Consider the following 20,347-nt stretch of genomic DNA (forward strand, 5'->3'; position numbering starts at 1 on the left):
TTAGTCTTATATGCTACAACTAGGAAATCCTATTATGTTTAATACCATTAGACATGTCTTTTAGCACTATTTCATATCAAAGCTGGAAGGTACTCATAATAAAATAACATTATTATCTTTGTGATTTTTAAAGTGCTTGGTGGATTATTCTTATATGTCAAGATACAGAATTTTGTCAAATAAAACAATAAAAGATAACTTAATTAAATATTGATTAAAATACATGTCTGATCACTTTTCTGGTTCCTTTTAATAGGGTCCTCTTGGAATACCTGGCTCTCCTGGTTTTCCAGGGAATCCTGGGATGAAGGTAAAATCTTAATATATTTAGCTCTTGATTACGTGAATACCAAAGCAAAGAATGTTATTTCATTAATTGAAAAGTATGGAAGTTGCTTCTCAATTAAGGAAAGAGCCTAGATTATTCTTAATGTCCAGTATGATAGGAGAAAACATATTTAAAAAATGTAAAAATAAGATTGTGATATAATATGCAATTAAAAGAGAATTACTTATAATTATGCAAATATAATATCAAAGAGTCTGTTACATTAGGACTTTAAGGCCAGACGAGTATAACAGCTGCAAGGAATAAGAGCTTAATCTGAATTAGAGCTCTGTTCTTGGATACAGTGCCTGGCAGTAATAAATAGCGGAGTGTTATAAACAATAGGAGGTTAAAATAAATCAGAGGTTGACAAAGGCTGTTCTCTCACTCGATGCTGGCTTTTACTCCTCTCCACCACTACCTCCTGCCTTTCACTCCTGACCATTTAAAGGAGTGATCTGGAAGGCTATTTGGCTCTCCAAGTGGGAATGGATTAAAATATTCTGTTGGGATGATTTACATTTGTAGTGAATAACAATTTGTACTTATTCTGAATATTTTGGATGATAAATTCAAGGATTACAGTAGGATTATATTAACTAAATTAATGAATATATTCAGAATACTACTTTCAAATTTCAAGCAACCCAATATATTTGATTATCTCTCAGATCCAGTTTCCCATTGGCAATCATTTTCTTCACCTCGTAAAAGGGATTTACTCACAAGACTATGCTGTACAAAAATGACTACAGCCATGACAGTCATTTCATGTCTCTAAATCTTGTTTTCTCATGGAATTTTGTTGATCAAGTGAGATGATCTATGCATATATACCCTTAGCATAGTGCCCAATGCAGAGAATTATCTCAATAAAGGTCAATGTTTCTTCTTCTTAGTGTTATTCAAGTTGGACTTGAACTTAGATACAAAACAAAACAAAACAAAAAAGTCTGTAGTTGATGTTTCAGATACTCTGAAATGTGAGATTCATCAAGTCAAATTATTTTTCAAGCCCTCTCTAATGCCATCTTTAAACTCTGTGTCACAGGGATCTGGCTGCTTTAAAATGATGCCCTAAGTCTTTTCACTAGCCAGTTTCTTCTTTCACTGAGAACTCACTCTGAACTTTCAGGCAGGCAGAACCTTCTTCTGTTCTCCTCTGTATCTGTTCTGCTCTGCGATGTCCTAATCCAGCCACCACTGACTCTGGCCATGGAAGGCCCAACCTCCCTATGTACCCTGATCAAAATATGCAAAATCCTCCTTTCTTCATGTAAGACCCTCCACTTTCAAAATGAGCTTTGGCTAGAGAATTGAAGAAAGAATGTTCACAACACCCAGGACTATGACTTAGCAGAAAGTGGTTTCTGCTCCTACTGTGGCATCTTTAAGACTTTGCCAACCATCAGAGTTTATACAATAGATCACTGGATACTACCTTCTTCTCCTGGTTTTTTCTAGTATTGGCTGTTGGCTACCAAAAACTACTTAATGCAATCAAACACCTAGCAAATCTGTTTCTCTTAGAAATTGTTACCCTATCTTACAACTACCCTCAGTGTAAAATTCTCAGGTTTTTGTTTTTGGCCAGGGTTCTGCTATACCTGTAAGGTTTTCCCATAGTCTTTGGCTCTCTGGATGAAGACTAAACTTCCACATCCAGTTTTTTGCATTTCGATGAAAGATAATAGAGGTTTAGTAGGGATTTTATATGTGTTATTGATACTATAAGCTCTCTGAGGCTTAGAATTTTAGTTCTAAAATTCCAGGTCGAGGTCTCTCTAGGATTAGATCTGCCTAGATACATAATATGTTGGATAAAATACAGAAACATAGTTAAGTTTGAATTTCAGTTAAATAAAGAATAGATTTTAGTATAAATATGTCCCAAATATTGCACGGGACAGACTTATAATAAAAGTATTTGTTGTTTATTTGAATTAAAACTTAACTATGCATCCTGTGTTTTAATTTACTCTCTGGACCACTGTCTTGGGTTGAAATAAGTGTAGCTACCAGGTTACCTTGACCACTTTGCTCTGCTCTTCATGCTGCAGATATCATCACTCCTGAAGGAGTGGGAAGGTGAGTCCACTTCTTAGGCGAGGTTAGGCACCTATCTTCTGTAAACCAATTTGTGCTCTTGACCCCTTTAAATGTTTGGGTGTAAAATGCAAAACTTCAAAGCAATCAACTTTGAACTATGCCACATTTATATCTTATTTAAAGTAACATTTCTCTTTGTAACCCACTAGGGAGAAGCAGGTCCCACTGGGGCACGAGGCCCTGAAGGTCCCCAGGGGCAAAGAGGTGAAACAGGGCCTCCAGGTCCAGTTGGCTCTCAAGGTCTTCCTGTAAGTTCCTAATATATTTAAGAAGTATCACAGAAAGCTGGACATGTTTTATAACATCAGAACAAAGGCACTCTATTTCAATATATTCTGTTTGATTTCTGAATGAGTGTTTACAACTTATGAGAAAAGCCACATTTCCCTTGTAAACTCTGCAAATTTTTTCTATTTTATTAAAAAGAGTCATAAAAGTGATTTTTATGATATAATAGTAGTTGATATTTTTTTCATGGTAATATTTTCTTCCTCCTTTTAGAAGATGGGTAGATATCTTAGACTGCTACCCTAGACATGACTTAATATTTCATTAACTTTAATATTTCATAATCTTTTTTAGGGTGCAGTGGGAACTGATGGTACTCCTGGTGCCAAAGGCCCAACGGTAAGCAACTGCGTTATACCACACAAAATTCAAGTAAACACAAAGCTTTGGACATTGGCCATAGACTTCTAACCAGGTTTCTGCTCATCATGTCGCTCTTGCACTCGCATAGGGCTCTCCAGGTACCTCTGGTCCCCCTGGCTCGGCAGGGCCCCCTGGATCCCCAGGACCTCAGGGTAGCACTGGACTCCCGGGAATTCGAGGCCAACCGGTAATGTTTTTTTAACACAACTATTAACCATTAATATAATCAAAGTAAGAGTGCCAAGAGAAATAACATTTAATGAGATGGAGTGAAATATAGATAATGTGGCTTATCTGAATGAGGCAGATGAAGATAGGAATCTTTGTAAGGTGAAAGCAAATGTTAATGTACAGTTTAGATGTTTAAATTCAAAGTGGAATGTTATTGCATTTTGTTAAATTCTAGTGTTCTTTTGTTTAAAATAATAAGGTCATAAATTCATGGTCCACCTCATAGAATTTTATGAGTAGTTGAATAATAAACATTATAGAAACATTTGCAAGTAAGTGTGGGGAAATGTGGAAGTTTAATGGGGATTTATAATGACAATTTGGCTAAAAATGGATTCAACAGCTATTTCTTGAGAGTTATTCTTGAAGAGAGAGTTAAACATGTTGTTCATATTTAATGAGTTTACATATTTTATAGAAATTATTTATTGGGAAAAAATGTTATTATGAGCCCATAAGAAATAAACACATTGAAAAATTGTGCTTACATATGTTTTAGCTTGATATATTGAAATTAAAACTTTCTTTCCTAGTACTACTTAAAACAAATATTTAGAATTCTGTTCCAAGTAATTTGGTTATGCCGATAAATCCTTTTTAAGTGGTGGTGACAGATTTATTAAAGCATGAGTGTCGCTGATATTTGACATATCATTTTATTATATTCTCAATTTAGCAATCTGGTTCCTACTTAAAGTACAACTTAAAGTACAATTGGTATTTGAAGACGCAGATACCCAAAACCCTAGAACAAGACAAAACCCTAAACCCTTTGGAGTCAAAGATGAAATGCCCTATTTGAGTTGTCAAACTTGCAATAAATAGAACATAAATAGAAAACTATTTTGATTCTGAGTGAACAGGTTGATTTCCTAAGTAGGCTTATCTATAGAAGTTGTCATTGTTTAGTTCTAATTTGTTATCAAATTGAAATAACTAAATAATTATAATTATTCTAGTATGTCTGTTAACAAAATCAATATTTAAAAAATGAATTTCTTGGAGACCACTACAAAATAAAGTGCTACCAAATTATACTGAATTTGATAAAAAATTCACACACATTCTATAAGATTTGCAAACATTTTTAAATGATTACATTATGCTGCTGATTCAATACAGACTTAGCTGCAGAAATTTTTCAAGGCCCATTCACTACAGTTAATTAAAGCAGGTTGGATTGGCTAAATATTCTGGTTCTTACAACTAACGATATATTTATTTTAGGGTGATCCAGGAGTTCCAGGTTTCAAAGGGGAAGCTGGACCAAAAGGGGAACCAGTAAGCCTTCATTTTTCTTTAAAGACTAGGAAGAGCATAAATATTTTCTAGAAGTGTACAACTCAAAATGCTTAAATGTTTAAAATAATAACAATGAGACTTATAATTCTTTTGGGTGGAAATAGTTTAACCATTTAATATAGTTATGACTGACTTTATTAAATGAATCTTTTGACTATAACTCACTCGTTGAATGGCTTTTTCCAATAACTGTCTTTCTGTTTTTAATAGGGGCCACATGGTATTCAAGGTCCAATAGGCCCCCCTGGTGAAGAAGGCAAACGAGGTCCCCGAGGTGATCCGGGAACAGTTGGTCCTCCAGGCCCAGTCGGAGAAAGGGTAAAATTTGAATAATAAAATAAATTCGAATAGTTGTGGAGGAACTACCTAAGTAAGTTTTGGAATAGTAAGGAAAACTAGAGTAGTTATGAGAAATGCTTGCAGGTGCAGTGCACAGTTCAGTATGGTGATCTGTGAATTAAAGGAGCCAACTAATTACTGTTCATGCATTCATTCAGCTAATATTGACTGAGCAACTATGCTATGCCAATTTGTTATATTGACGCTTGGGTTACAGCAAAAGTCTATGGTCCTAGCACTTATGTGGGGGCTAGTAAACAGTTTAGTGGGGAGGTAAGCAATAAATAAGCCAACAAGTAAATAAAATATAATTACACATTCTTGTAAGTTCAGTATACACTTAGGAAATAACAGGGTGATGCGGAAGAGAGTAACTCTGGGTATATGACCGTGGTGTAACATTAGATTAGGTGGTTAGGAAACAAGACCCTCTGAGAAGACGGCGTTTTAGCTGAGACCCAAAGAAGAGAATGAGCCAGCGAGAGAACTTAGGAGAAAGAACATTTTCAGCAGAGGAAACAGCAGACACAAAGCCAGGAAGCCAGAAAGGGCTTGGTGATTTTATTTATTTGTTTGTTTGTTTTTATTTTTTATTTATTTTTAAAATTTTATTACTAATTTTAAGTATACAGTACATTGGCTAGACATTTATATAGTTTATAAAATGATCCCCCTAATTGCTCTTTCTCTCCTCTGGCTCTCCACCTAGCCATTACATTAATGCAGACTGCGTTCCTTATGCCATGCTCCCCATCCCCATGACCATCTATCGACTACTAATTTGTACTTCTTTAATCATTCACCTCATTCTCCCAGCCTCACAACCCCTCCCCTCTGGCTGTCACCAGATTGTCCTCTATATTTGTGAGACTGTTTTTGATTAGTTTGTTCTTTTTGTTTCTTAGATTCCACATATAAGTGAAATCATATGGTATTTATTTTTCTCTGACTGACTTATTTCACTCAGCATAATAGTTTCTCGGACATGGTGATTTTAAAGATCAGAAGAGGTCGCTGTGACTAGAGTATAAGGAAACAGGCTTGAAAGGACAGCAACTATATCACTTTACATTTGTATAGAGTTTCAGAGAATACAGAGGGCTTCATATGCAAGACAATACTAAAGCATATTATAATTGACATTCTAATTGTGGTAGATGGTGACATCATTTTGCCTCTCATATCTGAATATCAGTTTATGTTTAATTTTACAATGAATTGTTAGAATACTGTTGATTTGAATAATTTGTTGGCTCAGGACTTAAATATTCTTCAAAATTTTAAATTTATTTCTGTATAGTCAGGTTTTTTTCTTATACATATCTATTGTCATGTTGGCTTGATTACATCTCCTAAAACCTTTTAGTACTAAAACTAAAAATTACCCATTCATTATATATTACAAAAATATCAACAACGATTAAGAATCAAATTTTGGTCATTTGTAGGGTGCTCCTGGCAATCGCGGTTTTCCGGGCTCTGATGGTTTACCTGGACCGAAGGTGAGGTTATCCTATCAATGCTGACACTAATGTGAGTGGTGCCCCAAAGGATGTCGTTGTCTAACCTGTTGATCTAGCCTTGATCCATGTGGGTCCGGATCCAGAAAAGAGTTGGACATAAATGTCAGGCCGAATGCCAAATCCCTCTTGTGCAATTTCTACATTATAGAGGTCTGGGAGTAAGGGAAGATGCTGGTTGGAGGTATACGGATATTTGTTTTCAGATTTTTCAAGGTCATTCCTGAGAAGAAAAGGTCATAGACCTTTCCTTTTGCTGATTTATGATTTTTCCTTTATCTAGAACTTAGATTCTTTCAAAATTCTATGTTTTTTTCCCCCATATCTAAATTATTGGAGTAAGGCTCTAAATTCAACTTTCATTAGATAATGATGAAAAACCACTATTCTACAAGGAATCCAAGTTAGAAACAAAATGTGAAGTGACATTGTTTACAAAGAAGTCTTCGTAACTACTTTGACAAACTATTTGTATATTATATTAATGATTTGATTTGTAAACCAAGAATTTTATGTATGCTCACTTTGTTTCTCTGTAGTCTTTTTTTTGACATGTTCTGCTTTGCTTTGATACAGGGGGCTCAAGGAGAGAGGGGTCCTGTAGGCTCCTCAGGACCTAAAGGAGGTCAGGGGGATCCAGGACGTCCAGGTGAACCTGGGCTTCCAGGTGCTCGGGTAAGAACACAGCAAGTTTTTGCTATATCATCCCAGGAGAAATGCATCTGAAAATTCATTGAAGGGTTTTTGTTGTTGTTGTTGTTTTGTTTTGTTTTTAATTTAGCTCACTTTCATAACTTGGAACATTTCTTTGTTTTTTTATGATTTTGACCTGAGTCATTATTTTTAAATACTGGTTTGTTATTTTTACCATGTATAGAAAACACAATAACTTCTAGTTTTCCTTTTTCAAAGGAGTATATATTAATAGTTTTACCACTTGACATGATAAACAGTCTTGTCTGTCAATTTTTATAATTTTTTTTTACTTGCTAATAAACAACTTGTTTGACTTTTGTCAGAGAGAATTCCCGATACATTTCATTTTAACAAAACGTCACTTGAAAATTTATTTGGACTATGGAATTGCTCTTATATTCAGTTGTCAACAGTGCCCCTTAAAGAAAGGGATTGCACAAAAAGTTTTTGGCTGGAAAGATACATTTGGCTCAATATTAGTTTTTTTTTTTTATCTTGAACCCAGCATTAAATGTATGAGTAGAAGTCTATCATAGCCCTTTGTCCTTTTTACATGAGAAACTGGCATTGGTGTCACCTTTGCTTAGATAATCTAATTGCATGACCAGTCAACATTGCTTATAGCAAAAAACGATCCCTGATTTTAGACTGCATTTGGACCAGAAGGGCTGTGAATGAATTATAAAAACCTGGTAGGAAGCATAAGTTTGGCTTTCCCGAGTTTGGGGTAACTTGTACCTGAGCACTGATCTTGTCGGGACCCACATACCACATTAGAGGTGCTGTTATACATAGTGGTTACATGGGATTTCTAAGCCAGGGTGGCTTCTGCACCCACCATGTACACTCATTCCCTCACATCTGGCCTGTCCATTGTAGGAGGCTTAGTGGCTGCTCCTGGGGGCAGCTGTGAAGACTCCTCCCAGTAAAGAGCCCCACCTGGTACTGACCCTCGGGGCATGCTGTGTTGTCTGCCTTATATCTTTCTGAAGCTGGCTCAGTGGTCCTGAGAGTTTGTCTAGAGGAGCCTAAGCTTCCTGAGAGTGGGCATTGCAAAGTGGAACTGCATCCTTTTACCGCAATGCTGTTTTGACTGTTCAGAACCTTAACTTCAATTGTGGGTCATCTACAAACTGACAGTTACTTTGATTTTCAGGGTCTGACAGGAAATCCTGGTGTTCAAGGTCCTGAAGGAAAACTTGGACCTTTGGTAAGTAATTTAAACCAATGCCCACGACCATTAATATTTCTTAATAGACATGCAACTTATTCGAGATTAATGTTTTTGATCATGTAGATGCTGATTATGATTACATATTTAAAATGTCATGCACCCAGGGGCAAATACTTGAGATCTGCGTTTTTTCAAGTTGACCAAAGATTGATCACATTTTATTGAAATAAATGTTTGAGATTAAAATTGTTTCCTGGACATTAGTGAAAAATTTGAAATGATGTATTTTTTAATATTGGTAGAATTTGTCTATTAGCAACACTCACATTTCTTGATGGGAATTTAATACATTTAAGAAGTAAGTAGCTTCGAATTTTGATAGCTAATATATTTTGGGCCTTTCCCTTTTACTGCAAATTTGAAATAAAAGTCTCAAGTTTTCGTTACCACAAACCAGAGTAAATGAAAGAAAGGTGAAAGATTTCCTTTATTCATATGAGAGTGTAAGAAAACACGAAGATGAAGATTGTGTATATAAGAATAAAATCTCTGTTCTATATAGTCAAAATACTTCAACACGTTTTTTTTTCTAGACACTCAACTTTCTGATTTACTAAGATAAAAATGTCAGATAACTTAAAACATATATGTTTTACAGTAAGCAAAGGCAAGTAACAATTTGGGTGATGTGATATTTAGAGAGAACTTATGTAAAACTTACAATGCTCCTGTCAATTTTGTAGGGTGCTCCAGGGGAGGATGGCCGGCCAGGTCCTCCAGGCTCCATCGGAATCAGAGGGCAGCCTGGAAGTATGGGTCTTCCAGGCCCCAAAGGTAGCAGTGTGAGTACAGTGTATAATATGTTTGCCATCTCAACATAATTCTCACTTGGAACAGGCATGTTTTTAACAAATTGATTGAAATTTAAATTAGTTCTGTTTATCCTTTAGGGTGACCCTGGAAAACCTGGAGAAGCAGGAAATGCCGGTGTTCCTGGGCAGAGGGTAACCATATGTTTTCTGCTAAAGAAAAAAGAAATAAATAAAATTATCCAAATTCTCATGGCCTCATCTCACAGATTATCTCTGTGTGATACTAGGGAGCTCCTGGAAAAGATGGTGAAGTTGGCCCTTCTGGTCCCGTGGGGCCCCCGGTATGTGATCTTTTAGCAAAAATGTATTCATATTGCACTTTTCAATGATGTTTGTCCAAGACTTTACTTATGAATAAGTTTTGGGAGAAGTAAATAAAAAATTGCAGAATTGAAGAATTTCAGCTATATATTTTCTTTTGATTCTCGCACTGGCATCTTTTGCCTTTTTAATAGAATGATTGGTCTCTTCATTTTAAACTACTATAAAATGCTGATAGCTAAAGCTACCTTATCTTTATGTGTCACAGTAAAAAAAAATATATCCACTGAAAAAATAGTGTCTGGCAAATTTTTAATGCTGTATTTTATTTAAAATACGTAAATACTGAATCATACCTACTTTCTTCTAATATGTCTTACAGATATTTGTTTAAGCTGGGGTTTTTTTGTTTGTTTGTTTGTTTTGAGCTGCAGAAAAGGAGTATTTATCTTCTGAGGCATAGTTTTAAAAATAAGTGTTTATCAGAAATATTTTGGCATTTTATTTGTTTTGGGATGGGACAAGTTAAATATCTTTCTAAAATGTTAGCTTTGCTTTCTTTAGTTTTTCTAGTTTTGAAGGTATGATTAATAATTTTTAGAAATAAACTGCAATGGAATTATTACCCCTTTAGATTAGATATATGAAAGTAATGAATTTTTCCATCCCCAGTTTATCCAATTTCCCCATAATTTTATGGTTGGCTCCAGACATTTTATGTTTGGATCATAAATAAACACATGTCATTAGTCTCTTTGCTGGCTTTAGAAGATATTTTCTCACCAGCAGGGACTTCAAACAATACTATTAGATGACTTTTAATACTAGTTTATTATCTGGCTAAAGTAAAAAACATGTGATTGGAAGAAATACAAAGAAATAGTAATACTAGTGGTTCACATAAACAGGAAGCAGGCGTAAAGATGTGGCTCTTGATTTTTATGATTTTCTTTTCCTCGTGACTTAGGGTCTGGCTGGGGAGAGAGGAGAACAGGGCCCTCCAGGCCCCACTGGCTTTCAGGTATGCACTATTCAGTTTTTCTATTTTTTCTTTTACTAATTAAAATGCTTCTTTAAATATGTAAAAGATAAATAAAAGATGTCGAATACTGTGAAATTCTACAATTTTCAAAGAAATCATTCCTTTTTTAGTAAGTAGGATAGAGGTTTGAATAAAATCACATATTTTTTTAAGAGAAGGAACAGGCTTCCCCTGAAAACTTAATCAAACCCCAAACTGTAACAAACTAAAAATCACAAAATGTTCTTGGTATCTCAGCAAGACTTATTTAACGATTTTTAGGCTTATGTAATTTTATTGGCACAGTGTTTAAAAGTTTTTGTTGAACAAGTTTTCATTTCCTAAATATATTGGTATGGTCGATTATTTAATAGCATAGATAATCATAATTTGGGGAAAAATCTTTCAGAATTGACTTTCAATATTATTTCTAGCAGCCTAAAATATTGTTTTCAAAGCCATTAAAAATCTACAAATATGAAGAGCCTTCTTTTTTTCTTTTGCTAAATGAAGTACATATGAAATACATATATTTTGCTAAATGAAGTGCGGAGGAAAATCGAAGCCTATAAACTAGCTGCTGTGTAATGTTAGATGTAGGTTTCTCCTTTTGTTTTGCTTAACATGTGTTTGAACAATATCTTTTTCTTAATATACAGTCATGGAGGCTCCATATTCACAATTTTATTTTCACAGAGTCACAATTTTATTTTCTTGCTTTGTTTTAGGGGCTTCCTGGTCCTCCAGGGCCTCCTGGGGAAGGTGGAAAGCCGGGTGATCAGGTTCGTTTTTAAATAAGAATAGCGATACTAAAAATCACTGGTTCGTAATATCATTTATTATGTGTAAGGCTCTGTTTCTTGTTTGCTTTACATATATTATCTCTTTTAATCCTCAAAACAACCCATTTTACAGATGAGGAAACAGAGGCACACAGATGTTAGGTAATTTTCCCAAAGTCACATAGCTGATATGATTTGAATGCATATCAAATGTTTTCTGAGACTGTGTTCTAAATATATCTTACCATAACTATTGAGTTTTACTGAAGGCTTTATAAATGGTTATGAAAGGATATTAACCATTTTATTCCTATTATTTTACAAGCACATAGATTTATTTAATTTGTTTTTCTTTGAATGATTCACTCGTCATTTAACTCTTCAACAAATACTTGCTGAGTGCTGTGTGCTTAGCTCTATTAAGCCTTGGCCTGAACCATTTGAACAAGATGGACATGGACTTTGCCCTTATACTATATTATGGTAGAAGATAGAGAGTATCAGAAAATAGTTTACAATAGTTATGTGTTCTAAACGCTGTGATAGGTGAGGCACTCTGTGTATGGAAACATAGACGATGCAACTAATTCAGAATTGAGATGTTAGGAAAAGTTTCTTGGACAAAGTAATATCCTTAGTGAGATCTGAAGGATGAATGGTGGTAAGTAGGGAGAAGTGAAGGTAAGCAAATACTCCAGGAAATGGAACAGCAAGTGCAAAGGTTTGCTGTCCAAATGAAGGCGCTGAAAAAAGTTCTGTAAGTCAGGAAATGTGGAGTACTGCTTGAGGGTGGAGATGAGGCTGGAGAAGTGAACCTGGGGCCAGATTATGGAGACTCTTAACTTGAGTCTAATTTGTTCTTATTATTAGAGTAATGGGAAGCTAATGAAGAAGTTTTAAATAGGGAGTAATAATACTACTATATTTGGGTTTTAGGAAGATCACACCACAATGAAGACAATATTTCAAGGGATAAGACCAGAGGCCTGCTCGATGTAGTTATTATCTTTATCAAAGAGAGAAATTTTAAATGACAGACTATTCTTTAGATAAGAACAAACTTTTAGTGTAGCCATCATGACTGCCTTAGTTGAAACCCATAATTCCTAGTAGAGAGTATTGTCCATGTTATGCGTTCAAGAAATATTTACTAAATTAGATTGAATTAAATCTGTTTAAAAGATCAGCACTTCATTGTTTTTCATTTCACTTTTCTCTTTAAAAGATTTTCACATTCCATTAAGAAATAAGAGGCCTTTAGCATATATTTCGTTGTCTCTAAAAAAACTAATGCACTATCTTTGTGAGATAACATTTTGCCAAAAATCAAACATTCATTTATAATATAAATTTTTCTAGAAAAATATTTCCATGTAATGTATGTGATATCCTCTCATTTATTAAAGTGTACACATTTTTCTTTCTTCAATATTATGGGTTAAGTCATACTTCTAAAAGTGCATTACAAGATATTAGGTATATGGACTGGAAAGATTTCTAATCCATAAAATTTAACTCAAAGGCTTTCTTCCAATTTTTTAAAATGTGTTTTACAGGGAGTTCCTGGAGATCCTGGAGTAGTTGGCCCATTAGGACCTAGAGTGAGTATTTTCTCTTTCGTAATTAACTGTTTCCATTGGCTTCAGTTTAGAAAAGCATCGTTTATTTTAAAGCGGGCTTTATTTTAAGCATTAAGATTCTTCTACTTGATGAAAATCAAACTTTCGAGAAATACTTTGTGCTATGAAGCTAATACATCCTTACGTCATGTTAATTTCTTATCACTAAATTAGAAAATTGGGCCTTAGTAGTTGCTCATTTCTGAATTTTTCGTTAGTAGAAGCCATTTTTCATATTTCCAGACACATTTTAACCCATTTTTAGATCAAGTACTGAGAATGTTTGACAATCCAATGTTGTGCTAGGGAGAACGAGGAAATCCAGGGGAAAGAGGAGAACCAGGAATTACCGGACTCCCTGGTGAGAAGGGAATGGCTGGAGGACATGGTCCTGATGGTCCAAAAGTAAGTATGGTCATGAGCTCTGTACTTTAAATTGTTCGAAAATCACTGCTCAATAAACACATGATGATACTAGAATGTATTTCTCTTGTTTTTGCAGGTTATTTGATTTTATAATTTTCTTCTTCAGCAAAAATTTAATGCATGCCTACTAGACTTTTCTTTGACATTAAAGAGTCAGCTTAAAAGCAGTCTCACTTTTGTGGTAGGCTATATGGCCTAGTACACAGAGCAATACATTCTCATATACAGATCTATTCCTAATACTTATTCATATAAATTTTATTAATGGCTTCTATTAATAAGGAGAAACAAGAAATAGAAAATTGCATAATTTGTTAGGAGAACATTTTAACATTGGTAGAAAACAGTGTGACAGTTTCAGACACACCCAGCAAATACTTGAAGTAGAATTTTTCATGATTATGCAACATTAGATCTCTTATCTTCGAGATCCAGAGTGATTACATGAGATCTGCTTCAATTTAATCATGAGTGAGCTTGAAAACCAATTTAATATCATGGGTTCAATATGGGGTGAATAAAATACTCTCTAAGTATAATGTCTTCTTTCTTTATTAGAATCTCATAATGTTACCAAAAAAAAAGAAAAAAGAAAAGAAAAGAAAGAAAGAAACTTTATCATTTTTATTTGAATCAGTACTCAATTTTCCCAAAGAGAAAAGTTGAAAACATAAACCAACGATCAAAATGGCAAGATTTGGTTTCTTTTCATTTTAAAATATGAACTCAGAGGCAACTTTTTAAAGTAAAAAATATATAAGCATTAGATTGGACTATATGAAACTGTTGAGATTCTACTATTTTTGACATACAAAAACAAATTCTGTGTGGTTCAGTCTTAATATATAGGTGAGCTTGCTTTTGTTGCTTCATTTTAGGGCAGTCCAGGGCCAACTGGGACCCCTGGAGATACAGGCCCACCAGGTCTTCAGGGTATGCCAGGGGAAAGAGGAATTGCAGGAACTCCTGGCCCTAAGGGTGACAGAGTAAGTATGATATTTTTAGTTCATTCATTTATATTTTCTGCTGATAATGATTTCCTGGGCAGACTTTTACTTCTACCATCCTGAGTTACAAGTCATTCATTCATTTATTCTTTATATGTATATATATATATATATATATATATATATATATATGGAGAGAGAGAGAGAGAGAGAGAGAGAGAGAGAGAGAGAGAGAGAAAGAGAGAGGGAGAGAGAGACAATGCACAATACCTGGCATTGTTCTAGGCTCAAGGGGATACAGCTATCAACATAAGAGATAAATCCCTGCTCAAATGAAACTTCCATGCAAGTGTGGAAAAAAGACAACAAAATAAATAGTGTTTTGTGTGTTTTCCCAGGGTGGCATAGGAGAGAAAGGTGCTGAAGGCACAGCTGGAAATGATGGAGCAAGAGTAAGTGAAATCATTCTTTCTCCTGCTGGGCTAGGAATAAACATCATTATTGTCATGTAAATTTGCATGAACTTTGCAAAATAAAGTTCATTATGTTTTCATATTGGTCAGATTTTGAAGAATGATGAAATTTGAGATTTGACATTGATTAACTATGGATACTCATTTTACTAACCTTGAATTAAGGCAAGCTGAAAAGTAAAGTCATTGTCGAAATATCCATCTGTGAGAGAACATTGCTTTAAGTGGTGGGGCTCTCTTTTATCTTTCTCTATTGTATTTTTATTTCATATGCAATGTTTATTTCTAATAAAATACTGATTTCATGAGCTATTCTAGACATCATTTCAGTGCAGGAAGGTAGAGTTTTATAGAGTAATCAACGTTGTGTTACATGTTTCTCAGTACACTGGATGTTAGGGGTGAGAAAATTACTGCACGATGAATCATCATTAATGCTTTCATTAATAAAGAGGCTGAGTAAGTGAAATGTAAAGAACGATTGATCCCCAAAGCACTGTTTAATTCATGTCAGAAATTGACATTTAACAAGCTTTAGATCTTTCAGAAGAGAAAGCATTTGCAATTCTAAGGAAATCAAACAATCAGATTAAAATATATATTTTCAGATATGAATGATTCACATAAGAGCAGTAGCTGCTGCAACTCAGACATTCACCATTTCCTGGAATAGTTCCTGATATTTGATAAATAACTTCTGTTTCAGTATGACATGGTTTGCTATTAGTTGTCATGTTGTGCCCTGGCAATAGCAGTTGTATATAAAAAAAAAGAGATTATACTAAGCTACTGTTAATATATTGATCCTGATACACTGTGCCATTGTTAACACATTGATTATATTGCTTTTGATGAAAAAATATACAGAAAAGTTTTAGCTTTAGTGGTAATTGTCCCTTTTTTCTTTTTCTGAAAAGCTAGTTTAGCAAATTATGAACATGAAGTGCCAGTTGCCTTTTAATTAAATCTAATATTTGATTTAATATTTCAAAAATGGTCTAGGTAAATCTAGTATGTTGTTTGCATTTTATATTATGAATGGTAAGGAGTGCACAGTAAGTAGTACAGTACTTTGAAGAAGTGATGCATTGACAGCTTATTTTAAGGGGAAATCTGAAATGCATATTTATTGTTCTTATGAGCTACTTTGAAAATGCAATGTAATAGGATCAAGATTTAAGCCATGACTGGGGACAATGCATTTTTAGAGAGAGCAATATGTTGTTTTTTTTTTAGGGAAGAAGCTGAGCATTTGCTATAATCTCATAGTAAAAAAATGAATAACACATATGACAAATACATCTTTTACTGAGTGATCTTTATATTTAATCAAACCCTTTAAGGAAATGTATTAGGTAAATTACTGTAAGAATATTGTTCCATTATAGATCCATAGAATTTGATATTATACTTTTCTCATGTTCTTATCGAAAACATAAAATCGAAAAGTCATTCTTGTTCCTTAAGTTTTTTCAGTAATGCATACAGAAATTAAACGACAAAAGAATATTTAGGCTGCATATGGAGAGGCAAAATACAAATATCAGAGAGAAAACTTGTTTTAGAAAGGACTCCAATATGGTCTAGGAGTTTAAATATTGTGGCCACGTGCAGAGATGACCCAGTTTGTATCCCATGTGGCAGCTCCCCTCTGCTCTGAGCAAACGAATCCCATCATCTCAGGGTAGCTGGGTAGCAACACTTCTCTCCATCTCAGGGGGATGTAGAAAACTGGATGCTTTAGCACGATTTCACTTTTTTAAAACAAAAAGTGATATTTTGCTAGCACATAATAATTTAAGAATATAGTATTCTATATAAAAGAAGAAAAGTCTTGTTTCAGTCTATACTCAAATTTCAAATAGGTATTAGCAAAATTAAACAGGCTAGGAAACAGGGAAACACTGGTAAAGAGTAGCATTAATTTAGAACTAATGTTTGAAGATAGTGTTATAAATGGATGAGTTGAATTGGATGAAAGAGATTATAACATTCTGTAGAGAAGATTTAGTGGAAATTGTTTTAGACTAGATAGAAAAATCTTGAGACTATACAGATTATATCATTTATTATAGGTAATGTTTTGCAAAAGCAGCCACACTATAACAAAATAGTTCCTTGTTTATTTGTTTGTTTGCTTAAACATGGAGACTTCTGTGCATCATTTCCCTCAATGTGCTTGTGTTCTTTTAATTGACAGGGTCTTCCAGGTCCTTTGGGTCCTCCAGGTCCTGCAGGTCCCACTGGGGAAAAGGTAATGTCATGTCATAAGCTGTTATTTTGTGGACTCAGAATCATAAGGTCTGGATGCGGACTCTTACTCATAATGTTTTCTCTTTCATGAATTATGGTAGTTGGGCTAGATCATCTCAGAGTTCTCTCCCACACAGTGCTCTACATCCTACAGTTGTATTATGTTTTGCTACCATTTCAGACAATAACCATCTAAAACCTGTTTTCTAGGGTGAACCTGGTCCTCGAGGTTTAGTTGGCCCTCCTGGCTCCCGTGGCAATCCTGTAAGTGACAGTATTTTGATCATCTTTAGTATGACATGGAGCAGTAAAACAATTCATCGTTTCATCTTGATACTTATATAAAACCATTCCTATTAGATTAGATTATAACTTCCTGGTTTTCAACCTTTACTTTTCTCATTAAACTTCAAAAAATTATCAGTGTATTACTTTTATTATATTATTTTTTATAATCTGTTAAGTCTACGTAAGCAGCTCATTAGCTAAATAATTAAGAGATTTCTCTGAGACTTCAGACCTTGGAATTTTGTGCTATGGTCTCTATTTCTATATCACATCTAAGATTCTTCCTCAGGCAATATGTCTAATTTCTCTCTATATAATTTTAAGACACTACAAATTTATATCACTGTGTTTTTAAATATCATTTCTATTTAGAATAATGTGTGAAAGCCGCAGTGATCTTTATCTTCTCCTAGGGTTCTCGTGGTGAAAATGGCCCAACTGGTGCTGTTGGTTTTGCTGGACCCCAGGTATACTTTTTAAATATCTCTTCTTTACAATGAATGCTCCTTTTGTTATAGCATGAGTTTAATTAATTATCATTGCCATTTGTTTTAAAAGTATATTAAAGATTCTGGAAAGTGAGTTTAATTAATTATCATTGTCATATGTTTTGAAGGTATATTAAAGATTCTGGAAAGTTTATAGTTTTCTAGGCAATATTATCATTTCCAATATATTTTTCATGGGTCAGCACAAAAAGGGATAAGTTTACACAATTTTGAATTCTATACTTATTTATTATAATAAAAATACAGTGGGATAACTTATTTTTTCCAGACTGTCTTTAAAGATCTGATCGGGCCATTTTTTTTCTTCTATGCTTTCATACTGATTAATAGCACCATTTTACAATAGATGATTAAATTATATGTTAGTAGTAATTACTGTGAAATAATTTGTCTTTAAGTGTTATAATCAATTGCTTATTTATACAATCGATATAGGGTCCTGACGGGCAGCCTGGCGTAAAAGGTGAACCTGGAGAGCCAGGACAGAAGGGAGATGCTGGCTCTCCTGGACCACAAGGTCTAGCAGGATCCCCAGGCCCTCATGTAAGTTACAAAAAAAAAAAAAAAAAAAGACAAAACTTGGGTACAGTGCCCATGCTTAGACCTTGTATTTAGCTCATTTTGCTTTACTATAGTGATCTTTTGTTTGTTCCTTTCTGTATAGGGTCCTAATGGTGTTCCTGGACTAAAAGGTGGCCGAGGAACTCAGGGTCCACCTGTAAGTTCATCTGAAACTCTGGGAATTACACACAGTTAGTCAAGAGCTCTAGTGCTTCATGGTCATTTTAAAGTTAATCTGAAGCTGGAACAACGAATTTTTACTTGTATAACTATTCTGTAGTGGAAAGGGCATTTAACTTAGAGGGAGATCTGGGTTAAAATTAGTCTGGTGATCTCGGAGACCCAGATGCCTCGTATATAATATATGTAATATATTACTTATGGAAGAGGTAATGAATAATGTGGAAGCACTTTCTGTAATTCTGTTATATAAAATATTAATGTGATTTTAGCCCTAGCCTCAAACATACTTGTATATATTTAAGATAAATGGAAAGTGGAAAGAGAAAAATAGCCTCCTACCAATTAATCTAGATCCATTCTCAAAAACTTAGGGTCCAAGAAAAAATATATATTGATCACAACAAGGAAGGGCATCTAAAGGCCTAAGTGTCCCTGTGAAAAAAATAGATCCCAGGAAGCATGTGTATTGCTATTTTTAAAATGCTTATATGATATTATATTTCTAGGGTGCTACAGGATTTCCTGGTTCTGCTGGCAGAGTTGGACCTCCAGGCCCTATTGTAAGTCAATACAGTAATTTGAATCATTGATAGTGAAGTAATTTCATATACACATCTGAAAATATGTACACACATATATATGATATAAAGGCACACATATATTTAATTCTTATTATTTATCCTTTTACTTAATCCATTAATGACTCGTTTTCCCATGTTAACAGCTCTTATCCCTGTAATTCATACTGGTATGTTGTCAGCAAATTCATCTTTAATCATCTAGTGTTTCTTGGAGGAGCTTATTTCCAAGTCCTTTTAGCCCCACATTTGACTATTATTCTATTTGGTTACTAAATACTAACAGTGTCACGTGCAAATAATCATTTCCTTCGGTTAGGAAGCATCTCTGAAACTTTGTTTAATAAATATTATTCTTTTATTATAAGATCATATCAGTCAATAAAATGTTATGTAATCATTGTTGGAGCAGAGCCTTAAGAAGTTTGAAAATGCAAGTTAATTTCAGCATGCTTTTAACAATGACTCAAAGATAATTGTCTATAAATAATTTAGATTTTCTTCTGGGGAATGAATCTGCAGCTGTGTTTTGTTTAATTTTGTTTAAATCTACTGAATGACTGATTATGTAATAGGAAAAATGGACCTTGTGAAGCTTGGAAAACTGCCTCTGAGACAGAGACCATTGCATCAGTTTCTCCAATGTCACTTCCACTTTGCCTCCCTGAGTTTCTTTCTGTGTTATACTAGGGAGCTCCAGGACCTGCAGGTCCCTTAGGAGAACCTGGGAAGGAGGGACCTCCAGGTCTTCGTGGAGACCCTGGCTCTCATGGGCGAGTGGGAGATCGAGGACCAGCTGGCCCCCCTGGTGGCCCAGGAGACAAAGGGGACCCAGGAGAAGATGGACAACCTGTAAGTTTGGCATCTTTATTCTATACCACCTCTAAGGTATTTATTAATAGAAATACATAATAATCTCTGCCACAAAGAAACTGTTTCTGTATTATCGTGGGCACTTGCATAAATCCTTATGTCCTATAGATTTTTAATTTGCAACTCTCTGCTCTAGAAAAAAAGTATCTATATAAATATAAAAATATAACAGTAATGGATATGATATTCAAAATCTAAACAAGAAAACATTAATTCTTATATATCTGTACCGTCTGAAGAAAAATTTGGAGACTATATTATGTTATTTAATATCTAAATATCCCTAAACATTAATGTTTAAATCATATGTTTTTCTTTATTTTTAAAATTTGTCTTTTTAAAAAGAGGAAA

General features: G+C 34.3%; 1 protein-coding gene across 4 annotated transcripts in view; it reads left to right on the forward strand.

The window, feature by feature from the left end:
• COL5A2 (collagen type V alpha 2 chain) overlaps window positions 1-20,347 on the forward strand; it is a 134,125-nt gene that overhangs the window by 96,218 nt on the left and 17,560 nt on the right. For 3 of the 4 annotated variants that reach the window (XM_011356273.2, XM_011356281.2, XM_023528951.1), the window contains 25 exons: window positions 257-310; window positions 2,587-2,685; window positions 3,020-3,064; window positions 3,177-3,275; window positions 4,547-4,600; window positions 4,832-4,939; window positions 6,409-6,462; window positions 7,057-7,155; window positions 8,333-8,386; window positions 9,094-9,192; window positions 9,301-9,354; window positions 9,450-9,503; window positions 10,451-10,504; window positions 11,233-11,286; window positions 12,843-12,887; window positions 13,212-13,310; window positions 14,210-14,317; window positions 14,677-14,730; window positions 16,952-17,005; window positions 17,215-17,268; window positions 17,706-17,759; window positions 18,237-18,344; window positions 18,466-18,519; window positions 19,052-19,105; window positions 19,814-19,975. In XM_011356273.2, the coding sequence (XP_011354575.1) occupies window positions 257-310; window positions 2,587-2,685; window positions 3,020-3,064; window positions 3,177-3,275; window positions 4,547-4,600; window positions 4,832-4,939; window positions 6,409-6,462; window positions 7,057-7,155; window positions 8,333-8,386; window positions 9,094-9,192; window positions 9,301-9,354; window positions 9,450-9,503; window positions 10,451-10,504; window positions 11,233-11,286; window positions 12,843-12,887; window positions 13,212-13,310; window positions 14,210-14,317; window positions 14,677-14,730; window positions 16,952-17,005; window positions 17,215-17,268; window positions 17,706-17,759; window positions 18,237-18,344; window positions 18,466-18,519; window positions 19,052-19,105; window positions 19,814-19,975 (1,827 nt within the window). The remainder of the gene's footprint in view (window positions 1-256; window positions 311-2,586; window positions 2,686-3,019; window positions 3,065-3,176; window positions 3,276-4,546; window positions 4,601-4,831; window positions 4,940-6,408; window positions 6,463-7,056; window positions 7,156-8,332; window positions 8,387-9,093; window positions 9,193-9,300; window positions 9,355-9,449; window positions 9,504-10,450; window positions 10,505-11,232; window positions 11,287-12,842; window positions 12,888-13,211; window positions 13,311-14,209; window positions 14,318-14,676; window positions 14,731-16,951; window positions 17,006-17,214; window positions 17,269-17,705; window positions 17,760-18,236; window positions 18,345-18,465; window positions 18,520-19,051; window positions 19,106-19,813; window positions 19,976-20,347) is intronic. The other variant, XM_011356290.2, reaches the window with a different exon arrangement.

The sequence above is a fragment of the Pteropus vampyrus genome, unplaced genomic scaffold (assembly GCF_000151845.1).
Source record: "Pteropus vampyrus isolate Shadow unplaced genomic scaffold, Pvam_2.0 Scaffold2, whole genome shotgun sequence".
NCBI classification, from domain to species: domain Eukaryota; kingdom Metazoa; phylum Chordata; class Mammalia; order Chiroptera; family Pteropodidae; genus Pteropus; species Pteropus vampyrus.